Consider the following 13,627-nt stretch of genomic DNA (forward strand, 5'->3'; position numbering starts at 1 on the left):
ACAGAACACTGCATGAAAACGGAGATGGACAGGTTGGCAGGACAACACTGAAGCACATTTTCAGCAAATAAGTCACATCGAGAATTCAAGTGAAAAATATTAAATTTGCTGCCATATATAGGAATTGGAATAATTTATGGTAATAGATGCAATGACTAAAACTCACTATGGCATGTCAAAACTGACTAGCTATCGATGAAATATATAAATAAAAATTATTTTTAAGAAACAGGTAAACCAGAAGCCTAAAACCAAAGGCCTCCAAAGAAAGAAAGGCAAGATTATTAGAAATATGCTGAACCCACACTGTTGACACAATCCCACTTGTTTTACTAAACTAACAGCAGCCATTTTCATTTTGTAGGGTAGACTTAAATTTATTTGTATTAAGGAACAAAACAGGGATATGTCATTCAGCCCCTCAAGCCTTCTCTGCCACTTAGATCATGCTCAGTCCATAAGTATGATTCCAACCTTCTGCCACTTGCCATTTCAATTCATCATCTTGCTCTCATGCTCACACTTCTGTCCTCAGCCTGTTGCAACATTCTAGTGAAGCCCAACACAACCTGCAGGAGCCTCATCTTCTGATTAGGCACTTTACAGCCTTCTGGACTCAACATTAAGTTCAACAACTTCAGGCCATGAACTCAGACCTCCATTTTGATGCACCCCCCCCCGCCCAACGCCAGTCTGTATCTTGTTCTCAAGTTTTTGCTTTCAAATAGAGTTGAATTTCTTCTATTAACATCTACTCTGGACCAATGCTTTGTTTCTTTACTACCACTATTATTACTCCCTTTGCCTTTTGTTCAATGACATCTTTGGTATTTAATCTCCACCACACTCTAACCTATCCCCAATCTTCCCTTTTGTTCCACTGAACCTACCCCCCTTTTCAACTGCATAAAACCTATCACATTTCTTCCTCTCTTCAGTTCGGAAGAGGAGTCATATTGGACTTGAAATGTTAACACTGTTTCTCTCTCCACAAATGCTGCCACACCTGATTTTTTCCGGCACTTAACTGTTTCCATTTCAGATCTCCGGTATCTGCAGTATTTTGCTTGTGGATCATGGCTAATCTGTACCTCAAATCTATTTTCATGATTTTGTTCAATATCCCTTTATAAATTTACCTACCAAAAGTCTATCAATTTCCATCCTGAAAAACTCAAATTGTCATGGCATTTGGGCAGTGGGGGGCAAGAATTCCATATGTGGACCACAATTTTTGCAAAAAAAAGTACTTCCTGATTTTGCTCCTGAATGGCCTAGGTTTATTAAAGATTTTGTCCCATTGTTTTTGATACTATCACTTAATGGGTTCTCATTTACTCCTATTATGAAAAAAAATATAGCACTAAAAATCTCACTGAATACAAATGAAAAAATGTCATTTTAGTGACTACCTTAATTCCAGAAATGAAAATCCCCATGACCATGAATTTGGAAAAGCACAAAATCATGGATTGCATCATAAGAGGCTATTTGGCCCACATTGCCTATGTCGACTCTGTAGTATATCTATCCAATTATTCCCACTCCCCTGTTCCTTCCCAAAGTCCTGTAAATTTTTTCCTTCAAGTATTGGCGTGTGTGTCCATAGATCTCTGAAGGTAGAGGGGCATGTTAGTGGAGTGGTGCAAAAGGCAAATGGGACACTTGCCTTTATCAATCGAGGCATAGATTACAAAAGTAGGGAGGTCATGTTGGAGTTGTATAGAACCTTGGTGAGGCCACAGCTGGAGTACTGTGTGCAGTTCTGGTCACCACATTATAGGAAGGATGTGATTGCACTGGAAGGGGTGCAGAGGAGATTCACCAGGATGTTGCCTGGGATGAAACATTTAAGTTATGAAGAGAGGTTGGATAGACTTGGTTGTTTTCATTGGAGCAGAGAAGACTGAGGGGCGACCTGATCGAGGTGTACAAGATTACGAGGGGCGTGGACAGGGTGGATAGGGAGCAGCTGTTCCCCTTAGTTGAAGGGTCAGTCACGAGGGGACATAAGTTCAAGGTGAGGGGCAGGAGGTTTGGGGGGGATGTGAGGATAAACTTTTTTTTACCCAGAGGGTGGTGACGGTCTGGAATGCACTGCCTGGGAGGGTGGTAGAGGCGGGTTGCCTCACATCCTTTAAAAAGTACCTGGATGAGCACTTGGCATGTCATAACATTCAAGGCTATGGGCCAAGTGCTGGTAAATGGGATTAGGTAGGTAGGTCAGGTGTTTCTTACGTGTCAGTGCAGACTCAATGAGCCAAAGGGCCTCTTCTGCACTGAGAGATTCTGTGATTCTGTGATTAATCCTTTTGAATGTTTCTTTGAATCTGCTTCCATCATTTTTTCAGGCAATGCATCCCTGATGACAACAACTCACTGTGTTAAAAAAAAAGGTTTCTTCATGTCGCTCTAGTTCTTTTGCCAAACACCTTAGGAATGTGTCCTCTGGTTAGTAAATAAGGGGAAACTATTGAAACCATTCATGATTTTGAACTTCATGAAGTCTCCTCTTAACTTTCTTTACTCTAAGGATCCAAATATATTTTAATCAGTTTACAGTCCTTCCCCCAACGCTGCTGTGATTGTGAGACTTCAATCTCCTGCTGAGCCTGTGATTGACCATTGGTTATACTAGTTTTTCAGCTTCAGTCTATTCCTAGCCAGAAAATTACTTGCCTGGGCTGAAGAGCATACCTCTGCTGCTACTGGATTTTATGGTGTTTCCAAATTTGCCATCATCTTTATGATATTGCAACAGACTCTATACACCATCGCCATCCTTATCCCCTCAAAAACACCATCATCAGTGGGTCGTCTATTACTCAACCCTCATATAGCTTCTGCATTTCACTCACCACGGACAACAATTAATCGATGCTCCATGCTGAAACCACCCTACTTACTTCATTGTTATCCTATCATGGGACCTCTGACTTTAACTTTGGACTCCTTCCTATTGTTTCCTATCTATTTTCCATCACCCATTTACTATTGGGTTTTTACGTATCTTAATTTTTATGTAACCAGGCCTGTGTAGCCTGAGCTTCCCCCCAAAGCTGCCGCAACCAGCCTGAAACCATCACTATTTCCACTTATGCTTTTTTAAAAAAAAAAATCTTCACTTCCCCTTACCCTTCCTAGACCCCTCTCTTCCACTAACTTCTATTCATTTCTCCACTCTCAGGTAATCTGTCCTCCCTATTCTTTACCACAACTCTTCAGCGCTCCTTGGTCTTCCTGTGATCTTGCTGCTGTCTCAGGCTTGACTTCCTCTTAGGAAAGCCTACAGGTTCTCTCTGCGTCTACCCTGACATCCTCCAAAGGGCTCATCAAGGTACTCGGCACAGGCTCATTATGAGCAGCAACACCAACAGCCCATCCCATTCTCTTGACTTCCTGTCCGGTGTGCCCAATGGGGGCTAATCTTGCCAATCTCCTTCCTGTCTAACTCACCCCTCCCATTGCTGATCCTGTGGACTCTGTCAACTGATCAGTTCTCACCACCCCTCTGCACAGCTCCCTCCAGAATGGCAGTTCACTTGAAACAAGGCTCTTGCCGTCCGTTTGTTATGGACGACTGCATCAATATCGTGGCCTTAACAGAAACCAGACTGAGGGGTGATGACACTTTTCCCTTGAATGAAGCCTCCCCTCCTGGCTATATCTTCCACCCACTGCTTCATCAAGCCCATCATGATGGCGCTTCTGACTTCATATTTACGTTTTCACTATGACCACCTTTTTCCACCTCTAACATCACCCAACTTAACCCGTCTCAGCTCATCTACTCTTAAAACTCTCATTCATGCTTTGTTACCTCTCCACTTGTGCATTCCAATGCATTACTGGCTGGCCTCCCACATTCTACTCTCCATAAACTTCAGGTCATACAAACTCTGATGTCCGTGTCTTAACTTGTTCCATTCATGTATTACCACTAAGCTCGCTACACTGGTTCCCAATCATGCAGCAACTTTATTTTTAAATTCTCATCCTTGGTTTCAAATTCCTCTAAAGCTTTGCCTCTCCATTTTTCTAGTCTCCTCCAGATGCACAACCCTCCACGATATCCGCACTCATTTAATTCCAGCCTCTTGAACATGCCCAATTTTGATCAATCCACCACTGATGGCCATACAGCCAGTTGCCCAGGCCCTAAGCTCTGTAGTTCCCTCCCTAAATCTCATTTTCCAGCCTTAAGACACTCTATAAAACCTGTCTTTTTGACCAAGATTTGATCATCTGACCAAATATTTTGTGTGGCTCAGTGTCATATTTTGTTTTATAACATCCCTGTAAAATTGGCTTGGGATGTTTCATTTGTAAAGGCATTATATAAATTGTTATATAGCTACATTGATTTCTCCATGTAACCAAAGTCACTCTCCCTAGTACCATCTAATAAATCTCTTCTGCATCCTCTCTAAAGCCTCAACATCCTCCCACTGGTATGGTGGCCAGAATCGAACTACAGTGGAAATCTAACCACATCTTTATAAACATTTAGTAAAACCATCTAATTCTTTTTAAGCTTACACAATGACCAAACATGCAAAATTACCTGCAATACTTTATTATTGCTGAGATCCAAGTTAACTAACGAGTAAAGTTTGTTAAGACCTGACAGACTTTCCAATTGGTTTCCTGACAAATTTAAAGTTTTGATGTTTCCAAGTTTTGTATGAACACCTTGCAATAATGTGATCTTGTTGTATGACAAATCCAAATGAATGAGATTATAGAGATGCTGTAAAAAGAAACATAAAACATATTAGAATGAGATCAGGCCAGCAAGGGGACTGCATTACTAAACTATACAGAACAAAAGACAAATTTAATGCCACTGCAGTTAGCTTGAGTAGCAACAATATCAAGGACACAACAATTTTTAATTATAAAATGGAGATAACGAGCAGCCAATTATATTGCAATTCTGCTATCTCACATGCTTCCTATTGTCACACATTTATCCATACACTTACTTTCCGTGCAAGCTAAACTGTCAAAAAGCACTCCATTCAAACATCCATACTCCTCATTACTCAGCACTAAGATTCCTCCAAGCATCAGCAAACCACTATCTTCTCCCTTCACTACTTCATTCTATTCAACAAGTCTCCTCTCCCAAGCATCGTTACAAGAGCTCGCAATCCTACAACTCCTCACTCTTGCTGCCTTAATTATCTCTAACAGTCCTCCCAAATAACATTCTACCACAAAATAATTTGTTTCATATCATAAAGAAAGCTACATCACGTCTGAGCTCTTTTTCAAAAATTCTTTTAATTATTGTGGGCAGCACTGGAAGATTTCTAGTGTAATTAATAAACATCTGAATAAATTACTTTGGGAGTTTAAACAAGTCTGATTTATACAAACGTGAAGAAACACCCACTAGTCCGTTTACAGTAATTTTTGAAACTGTAGCAGTATCAAAACTGATGAACAGTTTCACTCTAAAGCACTGTGCAACTGAAGATCAAAACAAATCATACAAATAGGTTAACAATACCAAGGTGATCATTTTAGAATCAGAAAACAAATCAGCAATGCCCTCCCATGAAACTAGAAGCATTAACATAAAATATGTGACTAGAACTCTTCAGAACCTGCTCCAAAGTCTAGTCTGCCCCATAAGGTGGGTATAAAGGGTTCCATGCCATTCAAAAAAGAACAGGAAGCTGTCCTGTTGTCCTGGCCAGCATATGTCACTCAAACAACATCACTGAAACAGATTACCCAGTCACATAGCTCGTTACTATTTGTAGGACCTTGCTGTGCAAAAAAAAAAAGCCTGCTGCATTTCCCTATATTATAACAATGGCTACCATTCACTGGTTGTATTATACTTTGACACACAAGGCTATGAAAGGATTACATAAATGCAAGTCTTCTTCTTTCTTATAAAACGCTGGATCCTTGGTAAGTGTGGTGTGGGGAGGAGGTTCACCTTGCCAAAAAAAAAACAGCATTAGGAAATTACCCTCTTACATTTGAAGATTTGTCTATCTAAACATTCAAGACTCTACTTCTTTTAAATTTAACCATTTAGTGTCTATGCCTTTTCTACTTTATCACTCAAACATATTTTTCCTTGTATTAACGTTCATCCAACATCAAAATAATTCTGTGATTCCATATGCCCTCCTGATACATCTTTGTGGTGTCTAAAAAATGATATTGCACCTACTAGGCCCAAATCTAGTGCATTTATATATCAAGCAAATCTCTGGTCTCAACATACAGCCCTGGAAAACCAGCACAGATTCATGTTCTTTTTTGAATGGTATGGGATCCTTTACGCCCACTTTATGGGGCAGGGTGGGCTTTCGAGCAGGTTCATCTATCAACTTAGTTGACAGATTAACTTAATTAAAAGACCATAAACTTCCTAACCACACTGCTACATTGTTAGTGTGCCTTAATGGTAACAAGCTTCCTATGCAGTACCATCAAATGTCCTCTAAAAATTCATGACAAGTGTCCTTTGAAAATCCATGACAAATGTCCTCTGAAAATCGATGAAATACAGCATCCATTGAATTTGTTTTATGAACACAATGCATAATTTCTTCTTAATTCAAATGTCTGAGGTACAACCTGCCTTTTACAAACCAATGCTGGCTGTTAAACAATATCTTACCAGGCAGTTATTAATTTCATCCTTTTGACCTCTGGAAGATAACCGATCACTGGCATTAGGCTGACTAGTTTGTAGTTGTTCAGGTTATCCCTTTTGAGTATTGCTTCCTTATCAATAGTTACACCATCTAACTGTTCCACTCCACAGAATCCTCCTGTAGGCTTTAAACCTCACCACCAAATTCTTCTGTCAGAACTAAGGCAAAATATTCATTTAGGATCTCCTTTATTCCTTCATCTGCCACAAAATACCCTTTTTCATGTTTAATTGGCTTTATCCTATAACTATATTTATAAAACATCATTTCTCTTTGTCACTTATCAGTTTTTCTTCAGATCTTCAACCATTTTTTGCTTCCCCCTCTAAATACAATTTGATCTTTTATGTTAGCTTTGGATTTTTTTTCTTTCACGGATGTGAGCGTTGCTTGCTAGGCCAGCATTTGTATTGCCCATCTCCAATTGCCCTCGAGAAGGTGGTGGTAATCCACCTACTTGAACTGCTGCAGTCCATGTGGTATAGGTACAGCCACTGTGCTATTAGGGAGTTCCAGGATTCCAGCAACGGTGAAGAAACAGTGATACTGTTCCAAGTCAGGATGGTATGTGGCTAGATGTGGACCTTGCAAGTGGTGGTGTTCCCATGCATCTGCTGCCCTTTTCCTTCTTTCACTCTCTAGATTGGCTCTATGCCCTCAACTCTAATTTTAATTTCTCCATTCATGAAAGGAACTTTTCTTCAAATACTCAACCTTAATTATGTTTGTTAATCTGTGAACATTTCCCACTGTTTACCCAACATCTTAACGGCCAGATCTTTTTCCAATCTACGTAAGACTGATGCATTGTTTCTCCTTAAAATTGGCTTCCTCCTCCTTCCACCAGTATCTTACCTTTTCAGTATTTTCCTTCCTTTTCATTTTTTATATCTAATATAAATTATTAGAGTCATCGGTCCTTTGTGTTACATCCGGTACTTCATTTCCTAAAATTAGATTCAGCAATGGAACTTTTCCTTATTGAACTAAAAACGCATTGAGCTGAGATTCACTTTATTCACCGAATTGCCTTTATTCGACTATCTAGCATGCTTCTGCATGCTCAATTTCTGCTGCTCGACTGGGACTTTTCAGTCTATGCCACGCTAGTTCTGATTTGTTCTTACTAATGCTTATCATGGGAAATTATTTTTGCTCTTTGGTTTTCTGCTATCTTATTTGCTTGTTTTCCACCCTCTAACCTTCAGCTTATCCAGAATTCTGCTGCCTATGCCATATTTTGCAACAAAGTTGGCTCTCCCATTACCTTCACTGAATGACATTGGCATTCCCCCTCTCTCGCTTCACCCTAACCCCATCATTGGAAACTAAACTCTGGAATTCCCTCCAAAAACTACTGCATTCCTCCACTCCTTTTCTTCCCATAAGTTTGTCTTCAAAATCAAACTTTTTTCACCATGCTTCCCATAAGGTTGTCTTTAAAACAAAGCTTTTGTCACCATGCTTTTGGTTGCCCATCTTATTCTTTCATTCTTTGGTTTGAGCATCCATTTTATTCCTGACACCGCTTGAAAGGCTTTCTATATTAAAAATGCTACTGTATGACTAGAAGCTGTTTTTGTTATTTACAAAAGCGCCATGCTTATCAATTGGCTTCACGTTCCAACAGTACAGACTGACCACAAAAAAAGGATTCACTGGTTGTTCGAGGGTACGGAGTGATTAGCAGTTTTTGACATTTGGCAAACACTGCAGGTTCTACACGATTCCTAACAATTCAGTGATTGTCCTACCTGCAAGTTTTCCATTACTGCTATTTCATTGTAACTTAGATCCAGAAATTCAACTTTAGGTATTAATTTCTGTAAAACAGATGCACAAAAACATTCATTACAAAACTGATGCACAGCAACTCTGGATAATAAAGCAACATAAACTGCTAAATTCAAAACAGCTAACATAAAACAAGAATAATGTAATCAATACACTACTATGTTGCAGTGCATGTAAATGCTTAACATAATGCACTATTTCACAACGTGGTTAATTGGGTGGAGTGAAGCTGAAGCCAGCTATTTATCCATTGGGAAAAAGTCAAGCAGACTAATTATGCCAAGGTACTGAAGAATACCTGCTAATTAGATGTTAGAACAGCACTTGTAACATATGAACATGAGAAACAGGAGCAAGACCAGGCCATACAGTCCCTCGAGCCTGCTCTGCCATTCAATTTGATCATTGTTGATCTCCTGCCTCAAATCCACTTTACTTCTCACTAATAATATCCCTTGATTTCCTGAGACATCAAAAACATGCCCATCTCAGCCTTAAACAACCCTCTGCAGTAGACAATTCCAAAGATTCACAACTCTCTATGAGAAGAAATTTCTCATCTGTGATCAATGATCAGCCCCTTATCATGAGGCTATGATCCCATGTTCTACACTCCCCAGCCAGGGGAAACAACCTCTGTGTCTACCATACCAAGCTCCTTCAGGACCTTGTATGTTTCAATGAGACCACTTCTCATTCTTCTAATAACCCAAAGAGCACTATAGGCCCAATTTATTCAGTCTCTCATCATAGGCCAACTATCTCATCCCAGGAAATAAGCAGGTTAACCTTTGCTCTACTGCCTCCAATGCAAATATATCATTAGAAATGGAGACCAAAACTTAGCAGTGCTCCGGGTGTGATTTCACCAAAGCACTATTCAATTGTAGCAAGATTTCCTTATTCTTGTGTTCCAATTCCCTTAAAATCCGTCCAACATGCAATTTGCCTTCCTAATTGCATGCTAGCTTTGTGTCAATGCCCAGGAGCAAGTCTCAAGTCACTTGCTATTAGTAGAAGGACATTTCACCTGAAATACTGATCTTACCTCATGAAAATTGTCAGGTTTTTAGTGGGCTGGTCACCAGGTAAGAAACATCTTAAACAACAGGAATAAAAGGAACTAGCGATTTCAAATTTTTTTGACGGGAAAAGGAAAAAAAATTCCATTACATACTGTGGTGTAACATGGATATGAAATCTTATAAATAGTCTTGGAATCCTTCACCAATCCAATATAAAAGGTAATGTTCCCCAGAATAATTCATTGTTAGTTTCCCTTCTTTATCAAAGATAACAGTTTCATTCAATGCAAAATCATCTGTTGTGTGTTCTTATTTGGCTGTGGAATCCGATTGCAGGTCTGCATGGCTTCCAATGGTGCAGGCAAAGGATGAATTGTCCTATTTTGTTGAGATTGCCTGGTCTTTCTAGCTTGCCTTTTGTCCTGTGTTCTTTGCTGTTCAAAGGAAATTGCTCCCCAAGTAGTTCTTGTGCATTTTTCTCCCAGTATGTGGTGTACATGCCTGAGTCCTTGAACATGAAACTCTGCCTACCTCGCAGGCAGTGTCCACCTTTAAATACGTTTGAATACATTATCGCCTAAGGGGTTTTATTGTCAGTCATAAGTGCTACATGCCCATCTGATCTGGGTTCTGATGATGATTAATTATTCCCCAATTACTGGCACAAGTCCTTAATTTTCACTCACGATTCTACATCTCATTACTCCCATTAAGGAGAAGCAAGCAGCTCACTTCTTGACACAAGGCCAAAAACAACCCAGCTGAATCGTGAAACCGCTACTTCCCACCTTGTTCCACTGTGCACTAATGTCCAAATCCTCAATCACTGCATTCATCCTGTAATTTTGCCCTTTATTTTTAAATTACTTTTTACTATATTTGCTACCCTAGTTTATACTAAACTACAAACTTTTCGAATTCCACCAATTTTATTACTAGGATGAAGTGCAAGGGACAAGCAAAATGATTTCAACAGCTATCTTAATGCTTGGAAATTAGAATCTGCATTGCACAGACATAAAGAATACACCACAAAAGCTGCAAAGGCCCAGAGTATTGTCCAGAGCTGTATCCTAGGCAGCGTCAATAGCTTTACATAGCCAATGAAGGAATGTGACCACTTGACAACAAAGAAAGCAGATCAAAGCCACTTCTCACTACAAATGGACAAAAAGGTTACCAGCTGACCCCTGATTCTCCTATGCCTATATAGAGATCAAATGGACAATTAGAATGTCACACCACACAGTAATAAGCTTTATGAGCAGCAAGCTTTACAAAAGCTTGGGAGCCTTTCAAAAATATAATAATAATTTACCACCATTTTTCAAACAAAAAATCATTCATGGGATGTGGGTGTCCTTGGCTAGGCCAATACTTATTGCCCATCCCTAATTACCCTTGAGAAGGTGGTCGTGAGCTACCTTCTGGAACTGCTGCAGTCCCTGTGGTGTAGGTGCACCCACAGTGCTGTCAGGGAGGGAGTTCCAGGATTTTGACCCAGCAACAGTGAAGGAATGGCAATATATTTCCAAGTCAGGATGTTGAGTGGCTTGGGGGGGAACTGCCTGGTGGTGGTGTTCCCATGCGTCTGCTGCCCTTGTCCTTCTGGATGGTAACCATTGAGGGTTTGGAAGGTGCTGTCTAAGGAGTCTTGGTGACTTCCTGCTGTGCATCTTGCAGATGGTACATACTGCTGCCACTGTGCGTCGGCAGAGGGAGCGAATGTTTGTGGAGGGTGTGCCAATCAAGCAGGAATGTCTTTCAGATTTTCTTACATCTCTATACTATATTTTATCAAATCTATGTACAAGCATGTAGATTTGGAAAAGGTGAGAGAGTTTCCGCACTCTAAATTTAAAATTGGAACCAGACGTATGCTCAGCTCAACCTAAACGGTCAGATATTGTAAAAGAAAATAATGTTTTGAGAATCTATGCATATGTTTTACACCTAATTGCAAACTGGTTTTCTTTTCTCAACCCCTCCTTAATGTTCTTGCATATAAAAAAAGGAAAAAGTCATTTTCAAGAGGCAAATAACATTAGAAATTTTGGATTCAAACAGTCTTATCCACAATAATTTGCCTTTGTATGTGACATAAACCTGTTCAATTAGCCCAGAAACATACATGCTTCTCTCATGAAGGGTTGGGAAGGAATTTGGCAAACTCCTGTTTTTGCCTTTCTCTGGAGGTGCAGGGTAGCAAGAGAAAAAAGAATGGATGGTTGGGAGCACAGAACGTAGTCAACTGAAATATGAGAGTGGCCACATATGCACTCAATAGCCTTTTCTTGAGTTGAATGCATAAAAATATCTTACCACAGATTCATCAATATTAGATATCTGGTTACGACTCATATCAAGTGTGGTCAGCATGCTCCATCTTGGGATAATAGCAGCAACTGGATGCTCAAATGCCATCCCCTCCACCTCCCACTGTTCAAATTCAGAAGCCTCTGGCACCAAAATATCCTGATTAAAACAAATCAACTTTATCAAATAACTGATGAGTGGGAGAATGGCATCACTTAATTACACAAATAAAAAATTCCCCATTTAAAAGCGCATTTCCTCAACTATAAAAAAGAAACATGGTTCTGTTCCTAATGTAAAAAAGGATGTAATCACAGAATTTTTAAATTGCCTCTTCCTAACTTCCCTAAATTGCAACTTGCCATTTTGATCTTCTAGTCTTTCAGTCCTATGGATTGGTGTACTTATCTCTATTCTTAACAAGTGCTTCAATTAACAACCTTATCCAGCTGAACACGAGTCTTGAGAAGGAAAAGGGTAGCAGGCACACAGGAATACCACCACTTGCAAGTTCCCCTCCAAGCCACACACCATTCAGACTTAGAACTATACCACCATTTGTTCACTGTTGCTGGGTCAAAATCCTTGGTGTATATAATATATATAAAACTGCTGGAGGGCAATGTTGGCACCTTCCTACACACCTTTGCAGTTTCAAGATGTCCTCCTCTGGCCCTCCCTCACCAGGACCTCCAGTGATGGGACTGAGAACCTGAGTGCCCTCACCCTTGCTCTCCAAGCCATAGTGAAACATTCCGTTCTGTCAGCCAGTACATTTCACACCTTCAGCAGAAATGGGTGCATGGAAGCTACATTTACCGCTCCACAAAAATTGTTTCTGATCTGCACTCGAGTGCTAAACTGATAGGTGTCTAACATACACCTGTTTAAATCATTGTAATCAATTAGCTCTAAAAGTGCTGGTTAAAAATAGACTTTCAAATAGGCAGTGATTTGGTATCTACTTTCGCCCTCTCACCAAAATAAACCCCCAGTATTTTCATTTTTCACTACTAATCAGTGTGCCCTGCAGCAAAATAAAGGTGCCAGTAGTCTGGAACACAGTCATGGAACCATATCACAACATGATTACGTACCTTCAGACAAGAAGGGATAAATAGAAACAAAAAAATGCTTACTATACACACACAAATATACAAAATGAGATGCATACTTTCATTGAAGCAGTCGAAAAAGCTACACTCATTGTGGCCAGTGAGTTCTTCAGGGAAGGAAGTCCAATAATCTGTTTAGCTTCACAGTTATTTATCTATAACAACACAATATGAATGTTAAATTTTGTTAAAAAAATCTAATAGTACATCATAAACGAGGCTAGATTAAACATTTGTTCCACAGCTTCCAAATTACTGGAGTGTGAAACAAGATTTATATGCAAATAAAACTTTTTCCAAGGTTTCAACTTTATTCTATATAAGAAGAGTGCTGATTGGTTGGCAAGTGGACTCTGATTGGTAGAGGCATTGCCATGGGAAATGTACCAGTTAACACTTCTACAAGAGTCCACTTGCCAACCAATCAGCACTCTCTTCTCATACAGAATAAAGTTGTTGCTTCCCCTGACATTGGTATTCTTGCGATTGCCCTGATGAATGCAAGATGAAAAACTTTGACAAAATGTATTTTTTCAGCAATACTGATGCTCTGTGCTACCAAACAACACTTTGGTTCTTTCCTCACAAACTGCATGATGTTATTTCATGCAAACCAGCGACACATATTAAGTTGTTCAAAGATTTGTCTCAAGTCATCCAGAAATTACTTTCCTTAAGCATATGTACCCTGCCA

The 13,627-nt window shown here is 39.7% G+C and overlaps 1 protein-coding gene across 8 annotated transcripts in view; it reads right to left on the reverse strand.

The window, feature by feature from the left end:
* The window catches only part of nisch (nischarin), a 53,424-nt gene that overhangs the window by 26,428 nt on the left and 13,369 nt on the right, over window positions 1–13,627 (reverse strand). For 7 of the 8 annotated variants that reach the window (XR_005943508.1, XR_005943507.1, XM_041191255.1 and 4 more), the window contains exons 7-10: window positions 12,993–13,088; window positions 11,825–11,977; window positions 8,438–8,506; window positions 4,565–4,750 (exon numbers count right to left, since the gene is read on the reverse strand). Coding sequence is in view for 6 of the 8 variants with exons in the window: in XM_041191255.1 (XP_041047189.1) it covers window positions 4,565–4,750; window positions 8,438–8,506; window positions 11,825–11,977; window positions 12,993–13,088 (504 nt within the window). In the remaining 2 variants the exon portion in view is untranslated. The remainder of the gene's footprint in view (window positions 1–4,564; window positions 4,751–8,437; window positions 8,507–11,824; window positions 11,978–12,992; window positions 13,089–13,627) is intronic. The other variant, XM_041191254.1, reaches the window with a different exon arrangement.

Source organism: Carcharodon carcharias, chromosome 7 (genome assembly GCF_017639515.1).
Source record: "Carcharodon carcharias isolate sCarCar2 chromosome 7, sCarCar2.pri, whole genome shotgun sequence".
Classification (NCBI taxonomy): Eukaryota; Metazoa; Chordata; class Chondrichthyes; order Lamniformes; family Lamnidae; genus Carcharodon; species Carcharodon carcharias.